The 22,798-nt window shown below is 42.5% G+C and overlaps 1 protein-coding gene across 3 annotated transcripts in view; it reads left to right on the top strand.

Annotated features, from left to right (window-relative positions):
• zufsp (zinc finger containing ubiquitin peptidase 1) overlaps window positions 1-21,965 on the top strand; it is a 28,476-nt gene extending 6,511 nt beyond the window's left edge. For all 3 annotated transcript variants that reach the window (XM_067984725.1, XM_067984724.1, XM_067984723.1), the window contains exons 4-10: window positions 2,146-2,255; window positions 10,114-10,282; window positions 11,418-11,606; window positions 12,416-12,581; window positions 13,800-13,963; window positions 15,763-15,977; window positions 21,298-21,965. In XM_067984725.1, coding sequence (XP_067840826.1) covers window positions 2,146-2,255; window positions 10,114-10,282; window positions 11,418-11,606; window positions 12,416-12,581; window positions 13,800-13,963; window positions 15,763-15,977; window positions 21,298-21,345 — 1,061 coding nt within the window. In that variant the 3' untranslated portion in view covers window positions 21,346-21,965. The remainder of the gene's footprint in view (window positions 1-2,145; window positions 2,256-10,113; window positions 10,283-11,417; window positions 11,607-12,415; window positions 12,582-13,799; window positions 13,964-15,762; window positions 15,978-21,297) is intronic.
• Window positions 21,966-22,798: the final 833 nt, after the last annotated feature.

The raw sequence follows: 22,798 nt of genomic DNA, 5'->3' as shown, positions 1-22,798 counted from the left end.
TCCAGAGCTGAGCTTCAAGTCCCACATTCTATCCATCACGAAGACTGATTATTTAAACCCCTGGCACATTTCCCCACCCCCCCCCCCCCCCCACCTCATTCCCTCTACCACAAGGCATAAGACCCATTTCTTCTGCATGTCTCCCCAAATGGGTGTTTGCCTGGTGTTCAACAGGAAAATGAGGCAGAAAGGTCAGTAACCATAACTGATCTGATTAGAAGCAGATCTGGTCTGTTTCTGCTCAAATAATTGCCAATTTTTGGGTGTTAGTTTTGTGACTTCTTTGTGACTGTATGGAATGATCTCCTCCTTGTTTTGGTAGAAGCATATTTCAGTGTTTGAAGGAGCAGTTTATCTGAATAGAAATTTTCAAGCTATGGTAATAGTATGTGAGGGCAGGAAAAAGCATTTTGAGTGACTTTATGATATATTGTACACTATATGCACAATGCTCCTGTTATAAAACAGCATATCCTCTGAATTATAGGAGCAATTTAATGGATTATCTGCTAGTATATATGTAAAACCAGATTATTTTAATACAGGATGTTAAAATAATCTGGTTTTACTTTTTTGCTTATATTTTTTTGATGTGGAGATGCCGGTGATGGACTGGGGTGGACAAATGTAAGGAATCTTACAACACCAGGTTATAGTCCAACAATTTTATTTTAAAATCACAAGCTTTCGGAGATTATCTCCTTCATCAGGTGAGTAGTGAGGTTCTCAAATCGCATATCTTATATTTGGCTGGGACACCATCACACCAATCAAAGGTGTCATTGGTGTTCAGACAGGTTAGCCACGGAAAACAGTAGGTCCCAGTATGCCGAATACACATTGTGTCAAATTACACAGACAGAGAGAAAGAGACCCGAAAGGCAGAGAGAGAGAGAGAATTTCCAGTTGTATTAAAAACAGAGAACTTTTTTTTCCCCCTTGCTGGTGGGGTTACGTGTAGCGTGACATGAACCCAAGATCCCGGTTGAGGCCGTCCTCATGGGTGCGGAACTTGGCTATCAATTTCTGCTCGACGATTTTACGTTGTCGTGTGTCTCGAAGGCAGCCTTGGAGAACACTTACCCGAAGATCGGTGGCTGAATGTCCTTGACTGCTAAAGTGTTTCCCGACTGGGAGGGAACCCTCCTGTCTGGCGATTGTTGCGCGGTGTCCGTTCATCCGTTGTCGCAGTGTCTGCATGGTCTCGCCAACGTACCATGCTCCGGGGCATCCTTTCCTGCAATGTATGAGGTAGACAATGTTGGCTGAATCACAGGAGTATGAACCATGTACCTGGTGGGTGGTGTCCTCTCGTGTGATGGTGGTATCTGTGTCGATGATCTGGCATGTCTTGCGGAGGTTGCCGTGGCAGGGTCGTGTGGTGTCGTGGACGCTGTTCTCCTGAAAGCTGGGTACATGGTTCATACTCCTGTGACTCGGCCAACATTGTCTACCTCATACGTTGCAGGAAAGGATGCCCCAGAGCATGGTACATTGCCGAGACCATGCAGACACTGCGACAACGGATGAACGGACACCGCGCAACAATCGTCAGACAGGAGGGTTCCCTCCCAGTCGGGGAACACTTTAGCAGTCAAGGACATTCAGCCACCGATCTTCGGGTAAGCGTTCTCCAAGGCTGCCTTCGAGACACACGACAACGCAAAATCGTCGAGCAGAAATTGATAGCCAAGTTCCGCACCCATGAGGACGACCTCAACCGGGATCTTGGGTTCATGTCACGCTACACGTAACCCCACCAGCAAGGGGGAAAAAAAAGTTCTCTGTTTTTAATACAACTGGAAATTCTCTCTCTCTCTCTCTCTGCCTTTCGGGTCTCTTTCTCTCTGTCTGTGTAATTTGACACAATGTGTATTCGGCATACTGGGACCTACTGTTTTCCGTGGCTAACCTGTCTGAACACCAACGACACCTTTGATTGGTGTGATGGTGTCCCAGCCAAATATAAGATATGCGATTTGAGAATCTCACTACTCACCTGATGAAGGAGATAATCTCCGAAAGCTTGTGATTTTAAAATAAAATTGTTGGACTATAACCTGGTGTTGTAAGATTCCCTATATTTTTTTGGACATACATTTAATATTTGTGTTGTGACTGTTTCTTCTACTGATTTGCCTCTAGAATTTGCCCTGGCTGATCGTCAATTTGCCCAAAGACTACAGGAAGAAGAGGAAAGACAACAAAGGTCTTTTGAAACAAAGAGAGAGCGGGAGGAATTTCAAAAACTTCAGGTTTTTGCAGAAAACTTTACATATGTCCTCACTTGTCATTGTTCAATTCGTTTGAATTTTTCCAGCTTTTGAAAATATACGGCTATATATGATAGTGCTGTCTCCAAGTTTATCAATTTATTTTTAATGTTTTTAAAATTTGCTGATTCATGTATATGATTAAGATTTTGAAATCTTGACCTATTTGGCCTTGAATCGATTTTGTTTCAGCTAATGTTATGACATTGCCTGTTGCAGTAGATGACTTTCTTCCCTGCTTCTAAGCACTATGCCCACCTGCCAGTTGGTGAGTTAGCATCTGGTCAAGATAAATGACCTGAACTTGCAAAGGCATGATGGCTATAATGATCCTGCTAGGAACATAGGAACAGGAGTAGGCCATTCAGCCCCTCGTGCCTGCTCCGCTATTTGATAAGATCATGGCTGATCTGTGATCTAACTCCATATACCTGCCTTTGGCCCATATCCCTTAATACCTTTGGTTGCCAAAAAGCTATCTATCTCAGATTTAAATTTAGCAATTGAGCTAGTATCAATTGCCGTTTGCGGAAGAGAGTTCCAAACTTCTACCACCCTTTGTGTGTAGAAATGTTTTCTAATCTCGCTCCTGAAAGGTCTGGCTCTAATTTTTGGACTCTGCCCCCACTCCTAAAATCCCCAACCAGCAGAAATAGTTTCTCTCTATCCAACCTATCTGTTCCCCTCAATATCTTATAAACTTTGATCAAACTACCCCTTAACCTTCAAAAGTCTAGAGAATACAACCCAATTTGTGTAGTCTCTCCTCGTAACTTAACCCTTGAAGTCCGGGTATCATTCTAGTAAACCTACACTGCACTCCCTCCAAGGCCAATATGTCCTTCCGAAGGTGCGGTGCCCAGAACTGCTCACGGTACTCCAGGTGCGGCCTAAGCAGGGTTTTGTATAGCTGCAGCATAACTTCTGCCCCCTTGTACTCCAGTCCTCTGGATATAAAGGCTAGCATTCCGTTAGCCTTCTTGATTATTTTCTGAACCTGTTCATGACACTTCAATGATCTATGTATCTGAACCCCCAAGTCCCTTTGGACATCCACTGTTTTTAACTTTTTACCATTTAGAAAGTACCCTGATCTATCCTTTTTTGATCCAAAGTGGATGACCTCACATTTGTCTACATTGAATTCCATTTGCCACAGTTTTGCCCATTAACCTAATCTATCAATATCGCTTTGTAATTTTATGTTTTCATCTACACTGCTTACAATGCCACCAATCTTTGTGTCATCGGCAAACGTAGATATGAGACTTTCTATGCCTTCATCTAAGTCGTTAATAAATATTGTGAATAATTGAGGTCCCAAGACAGATCCCTGCGGGACTCCACTAGTCACATCCTGCCAATGTGAGTACCTACCCATTATCCCTACTCTCTGTCGCCTTTCTCTCAGCCAACTTCCTAACCAAGTCCTTACTTTTCCATCGATTCCATGGGCTTCTATCTTAGCTAGCAGTCTCTTATGTGGGACCTTATCAAATGCCTTCTGGAAGTCAATATAAATAACATCCATTGACATTCCCCTGTCCACTACTTTAGTCACCTCTTCAAAAAATTCAATCTGGTTTGTCAGGCACAACCTACCTTTCACAAATCCATGCTGGCTCTCTCTGATTAACTGAAAATTCTCGAGGTGTTCAGTCACCCTATCCTTAATTATAGACTCCAGCATTTTCCCCACAACAGATGTTAGGCTAACTGGTCTATAATATTCACCGTTTTCCCTCTCTCTCCTTTCTTAAAAAGCGGAGTGACGTGCAATTTTCCAATCTAGAGGGACAGTTCCTGAATCTAGAGAACTTTGAAAGATTATAGTTAGGGCATCCGCAATGTGCTCACCTACTTCCTTTAAAACCCTGGGATGGAAACCATCTGGTCCTGAGGATTTGTCACTCTTTAGTGCTATTATTTTCTTCATTACTGTTGCTTTACTTATGTTAATTTTATCGAGCCCCTGTTCCCGATTCGATATTAGTTTTCTTGGGATTTCCGGCATGCTATCCTCTTTTTCTACTGTAAATACTGACGCAAAGTAATTGTTCAACATGTCCACCATTTCCCCATTGTCAATGACAATATCCCCACTTTCCGTTTTTATGGGGGCAACACTGCTCCTGACCACCCTCTTTTTCCCAATATAACTATAAAAGTTCTTCATATTGGTTTTGATATCCATTGCGAGTTTCTTTTCATACTCTCTTTTTGTAGCTCTAACTATCTGTTTTGTGACCCTTTGTTGATCTTTGTATCTTTCCCATTCGCCAGGATCTGTGCCATTTTTTGCCTTTCTGCATGCCCTTTCCTTATATCTTATACTGTCCCTTACCTCTTTAGTTGTCCATGGCTGTTTTTTTTGGCAAGTAGAGTTCTTGCCCCTCAGGGGTATAAACTGATTCTGTATCACGTTAAATGTTTCTTTAAACATTTCCCACTGATCATCAGTCGTTTTACCCATTAACAGATTTGTCCAGTTTACTGTGGACAGTCTCTGTCTCATCCCATTGAAGTCAGCCTTACCCAAGTCTAGAATCTTAGCAGTTGATTCACTTTTTTCCCTTTCAAACACTACATTGAACTCGATCATGTTATGATCACTATTGGATAGATGTTCACGCACAGTTAAGCCGTTACCGAAATCTGGTTCATTACTCATTACTAAATCTAGTATGGCTTGCCCCTTGTTGCCTCTAGGACATACTGCTGCAGAAAACTATCCCGGACACACTCAAGAAATTCGCTACCTTTCTGACAGTTGCTAGTCTGCTTTTCCCAATCTATGTGAAGGTTAAAGTCCCCCATTAAGACCACTATGCCTTTGTTACACGCTTGTCTAATCTCTGCATTTATACAATCTAGCACTTCAGAGCTGCTGCCAGGGCTCCAATATACAACTCCCACTATAGTCTTGGATCCTTTCCTATTTCTCAATTCAACCCATAAGGTCTCTGTTGGCTGCTTACCTCTCGTTATATCCTCCTTTATCATTGAAGTGTATTCATCTCTAATCATTAAGGCTACTCCTCCCCCTCTTCCATTTTCCCTATCTCTCCTGTAAACCTTATAACCTGGTATATTTAGATCCCAATCCTGACCATCCTGCAGCCCTGTCTCCGTAATAGCTATCATGTCATACCCTCCAATTTGAATTTGAACCTGTAGTTCATTTAATTTATTCCTTATGCTCCGTGCATTTGTATATAGAACTCTTAGTTGGGCCACACACCCTAGCCTGACCTTCAGCTTTGATGCTGGGTTAATCGCCTTACGCCTTCTAGTTTTTACTTTATCTGTAGTGCCTAAAGTACACTTTCTTTCTGCTGCTCTACGCTTTTCCCTTTCACTTGTTCTTGAACAACTGTTTGTTCTATTTGTATTGTAAATTTCCCCTGGGTCTTCCCCTCTCTTGCTGCTCTCAACTTTACTCCCTTCTGACTCCCCGCTCAGGTTCCCATCCCACTGCCACTCTAGTTTAAACCTTCCCCAACAGCACTAGCAAACACCCCCGCGAGGACATTGGTCCCGGTCCTGCTCGAGTGTAACCCGTCCTGCTTGTACAGGTCCCACCTTCCCCAGAACCGATCATTCCTGGGACATTGGTCCCGGTCCTGCTCGGGTGTAACCCGTCACGCTTGTACAGGTCCCACCTTCCCCAGAACCGGTCCCAATGTCCCAGGAATCTAAATCCCTCCCTCCTACACCATCCCTGCAGCCACACATTCATCCGGTCTATTCTCCTGTTCCTATACTCACTAGCACGTGGCACCGGTAGTAATCCTGAGATCACTACCTTTGAAGTCCTGCTTTTTAATTTATCTCCTAACTCCTTAAATTCACCTTGCAGGACCTCATCCCTTTTTTTACTTGTGTCGTTGGTACCAATATGGACCACGACTACTGGCTGTTCACCCTCCCCCTCCAGAATGCCCTGCAGCCGTTCCGTGACATCCTTGACCCTAGCACCAGGGAGGCAACATACCATCCTGGAGTCACGTTTGCGGCCACAGAAACGCCTATTTGTTCCCCTTACAATTGAATCCCCTATCACTATAGCCCTGCCACTCTTCTTCCTCCCCTCCTGTGCAGCAGAGCCACCCGTGGTGCCCCGAACTTGGCTCTTGCTGCTTTCCCCTGATAAGCCATCTCCCCCAACAGTATCCAAAGCAGAATATCTGTTTGAGAGGGAGATGGCCCCAGGGGACTCCTGCTCTATCTGCCTAGTCCTTTTACTCTGCCTGGCGGTCACCCATTTCCTTTCTGCCTGCGTAATCTTTACCTGCGGTGTGACCACCTCACTGAACGTGCTATCCACAATAGTCTCGGCTTCGCGGATGCTCCACAGTGAATCCACCCGCAGCTCCAGCTCCAAAATACGGTTCGCCAGTAGCTGCAGCTGGACACACTTCCTGCACACATGGTCGCCAGGGACACTGGTAGTGTCGATGACTTCCCACATAGTGCAGGAGGAGCATATCATGGGTGCGAGCTCTGCTGCCATGTCTTGCCTTAGACTTTCAGACTCTCCTCCCGCTCTCGGTCTCTCCTTTTATACTGTGCTCACCTCTCTGACTCTCCTGCCTCACCGGTGACGTCACACAGTAGTTTTCTCTTGTTGCAGTTCTGCTGCTGCTTATTCCCCAATCTCAGTCTTCTGCCGCTCAGGCCCGCCGCCGCTCTGTGGAAAAAGTTAGGAAAAGCAATGCAAAGCAGCACCTCCTTCCCCCACTTCACCGAACTCCCACACTCACCAAACTCTCAGCAGATCACTCTGTGTTGGCCGCACTCCATGCTATGAAGTTTGATTCGGCTTACAAAGGCCAGAGATACATAAGTTATTTAGAGAATGTTGTTCAGGTTGGGTCATGTCTAATGCCTTCTTGAAGGACTGCAAGGAGTCAGTTCTCACTATCATCTCTGCAATCCTGTCCACAGGTCAATCTCCCTCTAAGAAAAGTAAAACTTTTGAACGTCCAATTTCATTACCTGCTTTCTCAATTTAAATGGGTTACCACTAGCTCTATCTTCAGTTCTGCTTTCGATACCCTCTTGGGTACAGCAGTGCAGATCCATTCCATAAGCAGTCCGAGCATCTTGCTTTTAGGACTGTGCCCGTTCTGCCCAATATCTAATATAATAGCACAACCTGGGGGTATAACAATAGGACCCCATTGTGATCTGACCGCCTGTCTTTCACATGTGCCCACACGTGCACTTCACCAATCTTTATTGGGTGGACTGAAAATACCTTAATGAGATGAAGCTTGATACAGATCATTAAGCTGCTTTATTTTACAGACAACGTAAAAAGTAACAGATATAACCAAATATCACCATAACTTACTTCATTTCCGACCTAGTTAACAAGAAAAGTAATAAAAATACACCACACTATTCCTGTTAGCGGGCTGACTTAACTTTTTTTCGGCGCCTTCTCGTTCTGACCAGTTCTGAGTACAAGGTGAATGAATTTCCCCTCGCTAGGCCAGGCTCCCTTCCCAGATCTAACTGGATTGATTGCTCCATGTGTGTCCTTTTTCCTCCTTGTGTTAGCAAGAAATGTAAGGGCTGCCAGGGTGGTAAGGGGGAAGGTAAAGCAGGAAGAGGGGGTGGTGTGGATAAGGAGGGAGAAGGCAGAGTGGGGTTAGAGAAAAAGAAAGACTTGCATTAATATAGTGCCTTTCACGACATCAGGACACCCCAAAGCACTTTACAGCCAACAAAATACTTTTGAAGTGCAGTCACTCCGTTCGCCGATTTGTGCACAGCAAGGTCCCGCAAACAGCAAGAAATAAATGACCAGATAATCTGTTTTAGGTGTTGGTTGAAGGATAAATGTTGGTTAAGTCACCGGGAGGACTCTCCTGCTCTTCTTTGAATAGTGCCGTGGGATCTTTTACATCCACCTGAGAGGGCACACGGAGCCTTGTTTTAAGGTCTCATCCAAAAGATGGCACCTCCAACAGTGCAGCACTTCCTCAGTACTGCACTGAAGCGCTAACCTAGATTATGTGCACAAGTTTCTGGAGTGGGACTTGACCATCTGATTCAAGAGGCGAGAGTGCTACCACTGAGCCAAGGAGGTAGAATAGGATTTGAGGCTGGCGGGGGAAGAGAGAGAGCAGGAGGAGTAGAAAGGGAGAAGATAGAGCATAGCAAACAGGTCAAAGGTCAGGGAAAGGCAGGGTAGGAATTGAAGATTGACCAAGGATATTGGAGTAGAGTTAAAGCCCAGAGGAAGTGGCTGCACTGCTGCAATCAGTATCAGTATAGTAAGCTTAACCTGAGCAGAGATTGGGAGGAGAATAGGAGTACAGAATGGGGGAGGAAGAGGAAAAGGGAGGGAGAAGGGGAAGACAGAGGGATAGAGACAGAGCTAGAGGGAGGAGGGGAAGAGAGGGGAAAGGGAGTAGAGAGAGAGAGAGGCAAGGGAGATGGAAGGGGAATGACAGGAGCAAAAGAGAGGGAAAGGAGGAGAGGGGAGATATGAGGATAAGAGGTTGGAGCAGAGATGGGGAAGAATGAGGGGGAGTGGAAGAGAGGAATGGAGGAGGAAGAAGAGAAATACAAATCTACTCTGCAAATAACATTGCAACAAACTTTTTTTTCTGGGATGCAATCTTAAATTCTTCAACTCCACAAACATTTTTGCCAACAACTTAAGAACTGTTAAAAGTTGTTCTTATAAGCATTCATAGAAATTTCTGGTGACAGGTTCCAGCAATCTCTTTAAGGACTGCTGGTTTGGCTGCCAAGTGCATGAAGAAATTGACTGCAGCATTAATTTTGCAAAGTGGGCCTGAAACAAGCATTGGGATCCCTATTTGCATATGCAAAGGGCCTAATGCCTGTTTCAGGTGCATGCCCTGGGCACCTATACAGGAGCCTTTAGCAGTATGGCAGGCAAAGCACTTCGAGTGTGAAATGCGCATGCCGTCCACCATATTAGATACAGGCATAAAACAGACTTGCGAGAACAAATTTCTAGGCCATGACTTTTAATAAAATATAGATAGATTTCAATAACAAAATAATATTAACTATTCACAAAGTTCTAGCAGCTTTTGAAAACATTTTGGTCATACTAAAGGTTATGACGATAGGAATTAAAGATTACACAGGGTTGAGAGTAAATACCCCATATATTTTACTTTAGTTAATAATTTACTAGATCATTGGGTGATGAGTAAATTATGGAACAGCAGACCTTTGGACATTGCACAACGGTTGGGGGAAGGTGTGTTTATAACCAGAACAGGATATTCTTCTTGACTTTTAGTACCTCAGAAAGAAGTGGGAGCTTATTGGAGAAAGGTTGACTAGCTCTAATCAGACTTGCTCTTTGATTATTTTTTCCATTCATATCTGAATATAATATATTAAGTAATTTCCTGTAAGTGTTCTGCTTACTTCTGGTAACATTTTCCACACCGCACTTTGTTGATTGTTTCAAAATGGCATATTCTCAGAGTCACCACGAGCAACTCCACAGGAGACCTGCTAGTAATGTATATTAAAAATCTTGAGTATAATGTATATTCCTTGTGTCACACTTGCTTACTGTAACACTTTTCCCGGTCACATTTTCCTGTCACACATTGTGTAAAGCATCATATCCTCTGAGCTACTGTGAGCAACATCACAGAAGATCTGCCAGTGCGCATATATAGCGACAATAATTATTAACCACACCATAGTATTTAAATGAAGTTGACCCTGGAAATGTATATTGGATGGTTGCTATTCCTGCAACCCCCATTTCCAGTCAGGGCTTGTACCCAACTGGAATTTTTTAATTATTTAAAATGTTTTTTTTTCCTCCCTCCAGAGGCAGTATGGGTTAGATAATCGTGGAGGATACAAACAACAGACAATGCACAACATGGAGAGGGCTGTAGCACGAGGTCAGATGAATCCTGCAGAGTATCATCGAAGGAGAGCAGAAGTAATGGAGACATTAGCAGTGGGAGAAGATGATGGCAGAACTAGGACTTCAGGTACGATTGGTTCTTGGTTAATAAATATTTAATTTGCTTTGAATTGAATGGTCTTAAATCCTAAGCAGAGTCTTGCTTCATGACTGATATTCGAGAGGCCCCTGCAGCAATGAAGCAGATTAGTTTCTAATGCAGATCCTGTGTTTTAAGAAATTCAGTCTATCTTTCTAATCTACTTGATAATTTTCATCTTTTTTTATTCAAAGACAATATTCTTTACAGTTTTCCATGTTTATTAAAACTAAAGGCAAAATACTAAAACAGAAAATTAGACTACACACTACACATTAGGTTGAGATAAACTGTTATCACAATAGAACTTGTGTGTACATTATCATAGTGTTGTCTATGGTTAATAAGAAAGAAAGACTTGCATTTATAAGAAAGGCTTTCACAACCTCGGGAAGTTCCAAAGTGCTTTACAGCCAATTAAATACTTTTGAATGTAGTTACTGTTGTAGGAAACATGGCAGCAAATTTGCCTGTAGCAAGGTCCCACAAACAGCAATATGATAACCAGATAAGCTGTTTCTAGTGATGTTGGTTGAGGGATAAATATTGACCAGGACAGTGTGGCGAACCCCCTAACTTTCTTCACGATAGTACCATGAGATCTTTTACGTCCACCTGATAGGGCAGATGGGGCCTCAGTTTAAGGTTTCATCCAAAAGACTCCCTCAGTGCTGCACTGAAGTGTCAGCCTAGATTTTGTGCTCAAGTCTCTGGAGTGAGATTTGAACCCACAACTTTCTGACTCGGGTGAGAATGCTACCACTGAGCTATTGCTGGTACCTAATAGGAGCTAGATGAGAATTTCTATAGCTTTAACTGCCACATATTGTTTTTAATAGAAAATATTTATATATAGGGTTAATGTAATTTTGAATTTAGTTATAACTTGAAATTTAGCCAGTGCTTGAAAAGAAGTTCATTGCAGTTCCCTTAACTGTGTAATCACAGACAAAACTATTTTGGGAAATGCATTGCTGAATTTCAGGTTGAATTTCAAGTTATTAATAGATTCAAAATTGCTTTAAATGCTGTATTAATTTCTACTAAAAACAATTGATCTAATCTAGCATAAGAACTGAGCTCCATTCCTTTGTACTTATTGAACTGTGTTCTTGTTTCATAGGTCTAATGAGGACACTAAATGAGTATTATCAGAAAAATGGTACAGAAATAAGGCACGTGTTTCTGTGTGCAGAAACAGATCACTATCATGCCTCTGTAGGAGACAAAGGCTGGGGATGTGGATACCGAAACTTTCAAATGCTTCTTTCCTCACTTACGAAGATGGAACAGTATAAGTGTGATTTACACGGTACAGATATTATTACATAAAAACATTATTGTTGGTAGGATGGGAAAGTGATAGCAGGTAGGAAGATGCACTTTCTTTGCAAAGCAGGCTCCCATAGCATTTCTTTGTAACTCGGTAATCCAAGATCACAATTGTGCTTTTCCTATGTTTTCCTTGTTGGTCTTATGTAATATTGTGGTAATTATATATTTCAGGAGACCATTGCATTATTATAAAATGCTAAATAGTAAAGAACTGTAATCTATCAAATGTATGTCAAAGACTTGAATCAGCTTTTCACATTCTTTAAATCATGCATTGGACTGTCGCACTAGTATAGATTCTGGAAAAATGAGGTAGCCATTTGGATTGATTAGAAAACAATGAGAGCCCAAAACCTGTTGGATAGTTTCAGCATTTCTTTACCATGTAATGTCCCTGTAAAATAGTGCCGTGGGATATTTAATGTCCACCAGAACCTGCAGGTACCTCATCCAAAGTACAGCAGCTCCAACAATGCAGCTCTCGCTCAGTACTGCTGGAGTGTCAACCTAGATTATGAGCTCAAAATCTGGAGTGAGACTCAAACCCATAATCTTCTGACTCAGAAGGCGAGTCTATGTATGTAAAAAAAAAACTAATATATATATAAAGCTTTTGATTGGACTTTTTGCTGTACCCTCTGGATGTCAAATTTTTGACCATTGTCCTACTGAACCAGTGGAATGAAGAAAGTTAGCAGTTTAACTTAGATTATACTTGTAAATGTCCTTTTTTTTAGTTTGGATGGACAGTTGTAAAGATTTTTCACTTATTCTTCCTTCTTTTAGACATTGTAATCCCTTGCATTCCAAAAGTCCAGTCTATGATAGAGGAAGCATGGAAGGATGGTTTTGATCCTCAAGGTGCTGCCCATTTTAAAAATAAAGTGCGGGGCACTCGAGCTTGGATTGGAGCAACAGAAATCTACTCTTTATTGACCTTTCTAAGAATAAAGTTAGTATATGATTTAACAATACTCTTGATTGATAAAAAAATGAATCTCTTAAAAGTTACCTAGTAGTGGTTATAACATTAGCTTTTCAACCAGTTGCTTGTTGGTTGGAATTCTAGAGAAACCTGATACTTAGATTCACTTATAATGATTAAGAGATCAAAATTGGTACTTGCAGTATGATAGCACCATTAAAGTACTATCCATTCCCCAACTGAATTAATGTGCGTATCCATTCCTCCAATGGATGTCCTTGATGTGTTTGTACAGCATGTTAAAACAATGGGGATTGGCACTGAATATTGCAACAGGCCAGTAATGAGAAAAGAGTTATATTTTGCAGTGAATAGCGTAGTTGTGTTTTTTTTTTAACTACAACATTCTGTCCCTGTTTTGCAATTCTGCCTTTCTGAAAATGATTTGGTTGGCTTTAAAATTCTCATTATGTTCACCTGAATACCACTGACCCTTAATAGAGGTGGAAGTGTTTTCAGTTTGTTGGGTAGTATGGAGTTTTCAAAAATATTTTTTGAAAATTCTTGATCATTTGGCATCTTAGAATTGTTTAAGCTGGTCCCTTTATAGCACTGTGTTTTATTTTTACGGTGCTGTAGATACCAAGATAATCCTAGGTTCAATCCACAATCTGCGCTGAGTCAGCTGTTCTCAATGGGGGTGATAAAACTGACCTCACTGGCCCTGGGGAGGGGAAAGTCACCAGGGTTCCTATTTCTGATCAGCTTCGAGCTGGAAGAGCACACATCCAGATGTCAGATGAGGACAGGAATAAACCCAACTGTGATGCTCCCCAGGGACAGTCGAGCTGCCAGCACTCGATGTCTAAACTCAAGTGATAAATGGCCACTTTTTTTTAATTCGTTCATGGGATGTGGGCGTCGCTGGTGAGGCCAGCATTTATTGCCCATCCCTAATTGCCCTTGAGAAGGTGGTGGTGAGCCGCCTTCTTGGAAGATGGCTCCTGGTACATGTGGAACCATACCTCAACTTTAGTCACTATTTTTAGGAAAAGAGGGTTAAAGGGGGAAATTGGAGGGAAAATTACAAGAGAAAAAAAATCAAACTAATAGAAAGCATTTTAAATGAAGAATGCTATTTACTGCTGATGATTAAATCTACCCAGTAAACATTTTTACCCTGTAGAGTCAGAATAAATTGAAACTGACCATTTTGTTTAGCTTTAATCCATCTGTGTTCTCTAGGTGTCAAATTGTTGATTTTCACCGTCCCACTGGACCATCAGACACACATCCTCGTTTGTTTGAGTGGCTACGGCAATACTATTCTTCAGGCAGGGATGCAGGACTACGGTTACAACCCAGGGTCATATGGACAAACAAGCCACCAATCTATCTACAGCACCAAGGTAAAAAAAAAATGACATGATTACTACTATTTCCCAACTTCCTTCTAGTGGTTCTCACAACTGACCTGTCATAGTCGGAGTTTTTATTGCCCACAGTGATGTATACTTGATATACAGGAAGAAACTAGGAACGTCTACACCTTTTTATACATACGTACATACAGTAATAATCCTGAGGGTCTGGGTTGCAGGAAGGTGGAGTTGTCGCTCCTTCCACCCCTGGGGGAGAGGGAATTTGGGTATATAAGGCCAAAGCTAGATGGTTCTGTAAGGTGTGGGGGGAATAAGAGAAATGGAAGGCAAAGTGCTGCTACAGTTGCTGACTTGTATTGTTGTTACAGGTTATTATTAAATATATCTTCTATATAGCTAACCATGTTTGAAGCTTTGGAAGAAATGGAAGGACCTTTTATCTGGTGCTTACATGGGTCTTCACAATATGTAATACAATTGTAGTACCATCAACCATAAAGATGGTCAAGTTTTTATAGCAGAGAATATGAGAAATCATGGTTTATGCATTGAAATCACTGTTTTCTGCTTGTTTTCCTGTATTTTGTACAAGTACTTATAAGGTGAGGAAGGGTCATGTACAAATATGCATTGCAGAGAACCATAATTTTATCTTGTATCTGTTGGCATGCTACGTAAATGTCCAAAATGATATCTGAACGTGATGCTCACCAGGTTTGAGCGGACTTTAGATTTAACCAGCCATTCCGATTTTCTTGCAGACTATATGGTTTATTCCTACCGATGCTGAGTTTTTTTTGAAGTTGATGGTTAAGTGGTTGTTACAGTTCAGGCTTTCTCCTAACACTTCTATCTTGTGATCATGGCAAAAAGGCAGTTTCTATAAGCAAGCCGAGGCTACTATAATCAGAAACCTGCAAACTCATATGTGCCATGTATTGGTCAGCATTACCTGAATTAACAGTAAACCCGTAACTACGATATATAATCCACTGGAGATCATGTGGGAGTTCTCCTGTCTCTTTTGAAAGGCAGAAAATGCCATGCTGTCATTCTAATGTGTACAGGCTAAAATAAATAGATTTATTTGCAGGTAGAATAATAAACAGAAATAATGAGACATAGCATGATACTTAAAACGTCAGATAAAATGAATCCATAAGGGGCTGCAATTCCCTTTTAAAACATATTTATTTGACAGCCATTTTGGATTTGGATTGGATAAACAGTCTTTCGTGGCCCTTCACACTGCAATGTTGTATGAGGTTGTGCTAATTTCCATTACTTTTCTTCCTCCCACCCCCATGGAGTCAGATCTAAAGATAGGAGCAATGTGTGCTATGATATATGTCATGTAAATTTTTTCAACTCTGAACCCACTATTTGCAGTTGTCAATGCAGATCCTAAGGAAGCATTTGAAGTTTATTTTTAATCCTTAAAATTGTTTGCTCATTCATTGTGTTTCTTGCATTTTATCTGTTATTTATGATGTGTGGCAGCCTACAGTTTTTTGGTAACATTTGGATACAGTACTTTACTAAATAATTGTGAATAATTTCAAGGCTATCTTACATGTCATATATAGAGAGATGGTGAAAAGTAATCAGGAAAATGTACCAAAGTAACAAAGGTGAAAAAATGTAATTATATAAAGAACATTGATTTAAGTAACCAAGTGAACAGGAGCTTAATTTTTTACTTTTTAAAACTGTTTTATTTGAATTTTTGAGTTTTCAATGTGATAAAGTTCGTTTTGAGGCTAATGTGTTGGGAGTGCAAAACTTGTTTTTGAAATAAAGTAATTTATTAATCTTTGAAATTTAAGGTCACAGTCGGACTATTGTGGGCATAGAAGAAAGGAACAATGGAACACTTTGCCTTTTGATTTTTGATCCTGGCAACCAAGAAATGCAGAAACTATTGCGCCATGATATGTCTGGAGTCAATCTGAAAATGATTCGTAGGTTTATTGGAAGTATGAAGCATAAACAGTATCAGATAGTGGCAGTAAATGGTTTTCTATCAGTGGAAGAGAAAAATGTAAGTAATGTTTTTCTAGCCTTAAAACAGTGTGTGTTCTATGCAACAAGTCAAAATTTCATTTTTTTAAAAAAAAAGCTCAGAATTGTTTTGGTTTAGCATTGTTTTCTAATTTACTTTTACGAACTGGAGAGTTAAGATATTATTTTTCAACATTAAAGAATAGAAAATGGAAAGCAACAAAGATTAAAATATCACTTGGATATACCATTGAAATCTTGTTAACATAACACAAAATAACCAATTGTATTTTTGTGAATTATTAACAGAAAAAGGCACGTCAGATAATCTGTTATACCAAAGATTTTCAAACTTTTTGTTGTATGGGGAAGGATCCCTGTAAACATTGACGTACTCCCAGGTACTTCCTGCAATATTATTGCACCAATCGTAAACTCCAGGGTCCAGGAACCACCGTCTGCTCTTAATTCAAAAGACACTCAACTCAATTTATTGGATAATTCCATTTTTTTACTACAAAAAACAATGTTGAATTTCTTGGGAAAAGACTTTAAAAAGCTGAAGCAATTACCTATCACAAATAGCTCAGGAAATGTTTAACATGAAATGAAAACTTTCCTGTTAAACTTCTGATGTAAAAAAGGCAGTTTTGTATTTTCCCTCTTAATTTTTTTCCCTGTGGACTTGGTCAGGAACCTTGAAGACACAGCAAACAGTCATCTAATCTTAAGTGATTAACTCCGACAGAGTATTAATTCTCTGAGGATGGAGGTGGGCAATGTTATATAGGTGGAAGTAAGCAGTCTTGGCAATGGATAGGATATTGGGTTTAAAGCTCATCTCAGGCTCGAACAGGATACCAACATTATGAATGGTTTGGTTCAACCTGAAAAAGTGGCTTGTGGGGGAGATGGAATCAGTGGCAATAAAGTAGAGTTTCTGACAGCGTCCCAAGAATACGGTTTCATCTTCCTGATGTTAAGCTGTTGGAAGTTGTGGTGCATCCAAGATTTGATCTCAGATAAGCAGTCTGACAGAACGAACGTGACAGCTGGCCCCCATGTCTGTGGATAATATCACCAAGGGGCAGCATGTAGATAAGCAAGATGAGAGAGCTGAGGATAAATCTTGGGATACTCTGGGGATAATGTAGTCGACGGAAGAGAAGTGTTTGCTGGAGGATACATTGTGTTTGGATAGATAGGAATGAAACTATGCAACGACAGTCCTATGGAGCTGAACAACTGAGGAGAGGCATTGGAGGAGGATGGTATGGTCAACCGTATCAAACATTGCAAGGAGGGATAATGCACTCTGGTCATAATCTCAAGGAATGTCAATTGTGACTAGCTAGGACTGTTTCGGTGCCGTGAAAAGGATGGAAGGCTGACTGGAGGGATTGGAACAGAGAGTTTTGGAGAAAAGGGCGAGGAGCTGGGAATTGACAGCATGCTTGAAAAGGAGGGCTAGGAGATGGGTGGTAATTGGAGAGGATGGATGGTCAAGGATGAGCTCTTTGAGAAACAGTTAATGGTGGTTTTGAAGAAGAGAGGGATGATGCCTGAGGAACGAGAGCCATTGACAATGTCAGCTAGCATAGGGACCAAGAAGGTATAAGCAGTGAGCCTTACATTACCTAAGTGCTCAAGCCAAGGTTAAGAAATTGGGATCACTGTCAACCTCTCTGTACCCTTTGTCAAGGATTAGCTTAGTCAGTAGCACTGTTGCCTCTGAGTCAAAAGGTTAAGCCCCAATCTTGCCTGAGCACATAACCTAGGCTAACACTCCACTTCCGTACTGAGGGATAGCTGCATTGTCAGATAAATGTTAAACCAAAGATGTTGAGATGGGCTTAAAAAATCCCATGGTCTGGTTCAAGGAAGAGCAGAGATTGCTTCTGGTGCCTTGGCCAACATCCCTCCCTCAACCAACACCACCAAAAACAGATTACCTGGTCATTTATCTCATTTGCTGTTTAATGATAACTCTATCAGACTTTTTTGTCTGCATTTCTTTCCTGTAATTCACTATTATCCTCCTTCAGAACATACCCCAAAACTGTCATTTTCACCTCTGCTCAAAAAATACTATAAATTGCTCCATTCTTTTGAACTACTCCTCCATCTCTAAGCTTCCCTTTTTTCCAAGGACCTAGAATGCAGTAGCACTTCACAGCAAACTCCTACCACAGTTTATTCAAGACCCACTATCCAACTTGTGTCTAGCCCATAGCAACCAGACTGCACTAGTCAGCCACAAATAACATCCTATGTTATTCAGCCTCCTGACCTCCCTGCTGCTTTTGACATTGTCAACTACTCCATTCTCCTCCAATGTTGCTCTACTGCAATTCATTTCTGTAGCACTGCTCTCTTCTGGTTCTGCTCATAACTATCAAAATAAACTAATTTAATTACCTCCAATGCTTCTCTCCTTCTGCCTGCATGGTCACCTCCATTGCACCCAGGGTTTCATTTACAGTGACTTCCTCTCCATTATTTATATGCTTCTGCTTGCCAGTATCATTCCGAAGCATGGGGCTCGATGTTACCAGGGCTGCGGGTTCGCAGCGAGGGGGCTATTGGCGAAATCAGTCTGCCCCCCGCGCGATCGCAGCCTAATTGGATCCACTTACCTGGTCTTCCGGGTTCCCCACTGCTGAGCTGCGCGTCGGGCGGACAGCGCATGCGCAGTAAGCTCTGTCAGCTGGAGGAGCCCTATTTAAAGGGGCAGTCCTCCACTGACAGATGCTGCAAGAAATAGGAAAAATTACAGCATGGAGCAGCCCAGGGGGAAGGCTGCTCCCAGTTTAATGATGCCTCACTCCAGGTATCATTAGATGGGGTGAGGAGGAGGGAGAGGACAGAGATCTTCCCCCCCCCAGAGGGCGGGAGGAAGCGGCCTGCCTCTGCCACCAGGAAGGCCTGACTCGAGGTGGCATAGGAGTTCACCTGCACCACCAACATATCGCGCACCTGCATACAGTGCAGGAGGCGCTGCAATGACCTAAGTAGGTCAGCCAAAGTGAGTACACTTACTCATTCCCCTACACTCCATCTGCCACATCATCGCCCCCACCCCACATCTCCTTCTGCACTGCCAACACTACTCTGTCACATCACCCCTCATACCCACTCAAACCTCATCCTCATCTTACCTGCACTTACTCACCTCGCCAGTACTCATCCCGCCACTACCACTCAACCCAATCCTCATACAATCTCATGGCTCTATCTCAGACTCACCCTCTGATGCATCTCTTTCACGGTCAGCCTCACTCAACCTGCCACTACCTGTGCTGCAGCCACAGGGCATGCATCACATGTGCAGTAGAAAGCGTAAGGCAAACGTGTTGTGAGCATGCAGGGGATGCACAAGGGTGTTTGAGGGTTTGTCATGGTTTTTACTTCTATTTAATTTCTGACCAACTCACATCACATATTATATTGGCATCACTACTGCCACGTCTTTGTGAATCTTGTCTGGTTTGTGCAATAATGCCCTTTCCTGAGGATCACAATGAAGACCCACACCTGATGCCATCCATTGTGTCACTGCAGAGTGGGTGTAGGTGTATTTGCAGGGCTCTTTTGTGCAGACGACTGAGAGACGTCGACGATGTCCCCGGCGGCACCCTGGGAGGATGCGGAGGAGAAGTTGTTGAGGGCAGTGGTGACGTTGACAGCGACAGGTAAGAAGATGGTGCTCGGGCCAGCCGGGAGCAGCTTGGCATGAAGGAGGCTGCAAATGTCCACGACTGCATGTCGAGTGACTCTGAGCCTCCGTGTGCACTGCTGCTCAGAGAGGTCCAGGAAGCTGAGCCTCGGTCTGTGGACCCTGTGGCGAGGGTAGTGCCCCCTGCGACGCATCTCTTTCTGCGGTTGCCCTCCCTCCTGCTGTGCAGGTGGATGTGTCACAGCACTGTGTTGTGGAGCTCCACATGTCAGAGGTGGACGGCATGGCCGGTGAGGCTGGTGATGCTGTTCGCCCTCTGAGGAGGTCATGACTGCAGCTACGGCGGCCCCCATCCGGAAGATGTACATCTGAGGGGGTCCGCAAGGTAGGTACATGTCTCTGGACCCCAGGGTAAGTGTGCAAGTTGGTGAATTTGATGGTCAGGAGGAGGGTGGTGGAGGCCAAACTTTGTCCCAAGTGACAGAGTGGCCTCCTGCAATGAGTGAGGGTCTCCCCCCCAATCAAATGGACCTTTGCAGCTGCCACAGGCTGATAGCTGCAACACGTCCATTTCAACTGGGAGTGTTTCCCCCAGTATGGGAAACAGTCCCAGTTGTTTTTAAAATCCCACCCCTCCTGACATATTCCCTTAATCAGGTCTGTTAATGACCTGAAATACCTAAGTAAATAGTCTCAAGTGGCACCCCGCTGGCTTTAATTGCCTGCGGGAGTCCCACATGCGGGGGCTGCGTGCGCACGTCGGCGTGTCTGTGGGGAAACCGGAAGTGGGCGGGTTGGAACCGGGCTCCCGACCCGCTCCGGGATTCCCCGATTTTCGGAGCCCCCCGCCAGGAACGCACCTGATAGCGGGTGCTAAAATAGAGCCCATGGTCTCGACTTCCACACGTGCATCAATGATACCCAGATCTACCCCTCCTTTTTTATTGATCCAAAGGCTGCTGTTACACTCTCCACCCAACGTCCAGCTATAAAACCTGGATGAGACAAAATTTCTTGTGCCTTAATCGTTCTAAAAACGTCAATCTTTTTAGTTCCTACCAGCAGCTTATGTAATTTTGTGCTTGATTCCATCAACTTCCCCAATTACTATTGATTTTTGCACCACCTTTGGATTCTCTTCTTGCAGCCACCATGACCCTGCATGCTTGAACTCCCCCTTGGGTTTCTCTGACTTCCCCTCCCCTCTCAGCTTTTAAAAAAAAACTTCTCAAAACCTTTGGCTTACCCCCCTTCTGTTTTCTTTCCTGCCTGCCATCCAACATTAACTGCTGTACAGCATCTTTGTATAAGTAAAGTGCTTTAGAAATGTAGGTTGTATTTTCTTTATTGTTTGTTCCTCTGTATTCAAAATTAGTAATATAATTTTTTCCAATAAAGGGTAAAGCTACAACTGTTTGCAACAACTGATCTGCAATGATCTTATCCTTTCTTTTCAACCACATATCTAAAAAGAAAGAATGTATATCGGATAAATTAAGGGACATTCTTTTGCAATCTTGTTTGTGTATAATGATTGTAAAAATAAAAGTTATAATCATAACTTAGTCAAAGATATGACCTTGCTTTCAAATTATAACAATTAGATGTTTGGTTAAAAAAAGTCAATATGTAGGATCTACCTTTAATTCACAATAATGTTTGCTATATCTCTGTTTCCTTTTAGGTTCGTAAGCATGCATCAGCAGTGCTGACAGCAGAAAAAGTGCCATAATGGAGTTCTCCATACTTGGATTCAACATGCAAGATACATAAGATTTTTCAGGTCCAAGTTCTTTACATACCTCTTTATTTGGGTCAAGTGTAAATCCCAGTTTGTGCATCTTTCTTCTTTGATCTTTGAATTGTACAAATGATGTTTAATATGAGAGCTTAGCTATTTTAACGACTTTAATCCCATACATGTGCTAATTCAAATAGTGGCAGTGCTGGTTAAAATGGATTGCAGCTGTCGTTAACAAGTACACTCTTACCGATAAGCATCATTACGAGTATGATGAATGTAGTTCAATTTCCCATTTTCTTACTGTCCTGATTTTAGCCCTGCATAGTTCTCTAGCTAAATGGTAGCAATACTTATTGGTGCTCCTTTGTGCAGATATAAGCAGTATGTCAGGTTGTCGAAGATTGTGGCCTATAATGAGTATGGGTAAACATAACCACTGTTGAATACTTCAGGTTTGCTTTTGTGTAAGTTTTGTACTTTTTCTACATTACATATTATTGCAAACAAGTGAACTTGAAAATATGGTCCAAGAACTGGAAAGTTATTTAATTATTTTAATTTTTCATTGCATCTATATAATATACAAATAAACATTTTGGATCAATTTACATTTTTGTATTTGAATTTATTATTGGAAAGTGCACTCAATAACCACACAGTTTGAATTCCAGAGCTTAGGGCCGAGGCAGCTGAAATCGAGGATGCACACAAGGCAAGAATTGGAGGAGCTTAGAGATCCCTGAGGGTTGTAGGGCTGGAGGAGGTTACAGAGATAGGGAGGGGTGAGGCCATGGAGGGATTTGAAAACAATGATGAGAATTTTAAAATTGAAGCATTCCCGGAAGGGGAGCCAATGTAGGTCAGCGAGCACAGGGGTGATGGGAGAACGGGACTTGGTGCGAGTTAGGATACAGGCAACAGAGTTTTGGATGAGCTCAAGTTTATGGAAGATGGAAGGTCGGCCAGGAGAGCATTGGAGTAGTCCAGTCTGGGGGTAACAAAGGCATGGATGAGGGTTTCCGCAGCAGAAGAGCTGAGGCAGTGGCGGAGATGGGCGATGTTACGGAGGTGGAAGTAGGCGGTCTTGGCGATGGAGTGGATAGGTGGTCGGAAGCTCATCTCGGTCAAATAGGACCACCAAGTTTACGAACGGTCTGGTTCAGCCTCAGACAGTGGTCAGGGAGAGGGATGAAGTCAGTGGCTAGGGAACGGCGTTTGCAGCGGAGACTGAAGACAATGGCTTCGGTCTTCCCAATATTTAGCTGGAGGAAATTTTTGGTCATCCAATACTGAATGTCTGACAAGCAATGTGACAAATAAGAGACAGTGGAGGGGTTGAGGGAGGTGGTTGTGAGGTAGAACTGGGTGTCGTCAGTGTATACATGGAACCTGACATTGTGTTTTCAGATGATGTCGCTGAGGGGCAGCATGTAGATGAGAA

The sequence above is a fragment of the Heptranchias perlo genome, chromosome 5 (genome assembly GCF_035084215.1).
Source record: "Heptranchias perlo isolate sHepPer1 chromosome 5, sHepPer1.hap1, whole genome shotgun sequence".
Lineage (NCBI taxonomy): Eukaryota > Metazoa > Chordata > Chondrichthyes > Hexanchiformes > Hexanchidae > Heptranchias > Heptranchias perlo.
The sequence above is the reverse complement of the archived record's forward strand: the minus strand, read 5'-3'. Positions and strand labels throughout refer to the sequence as shown.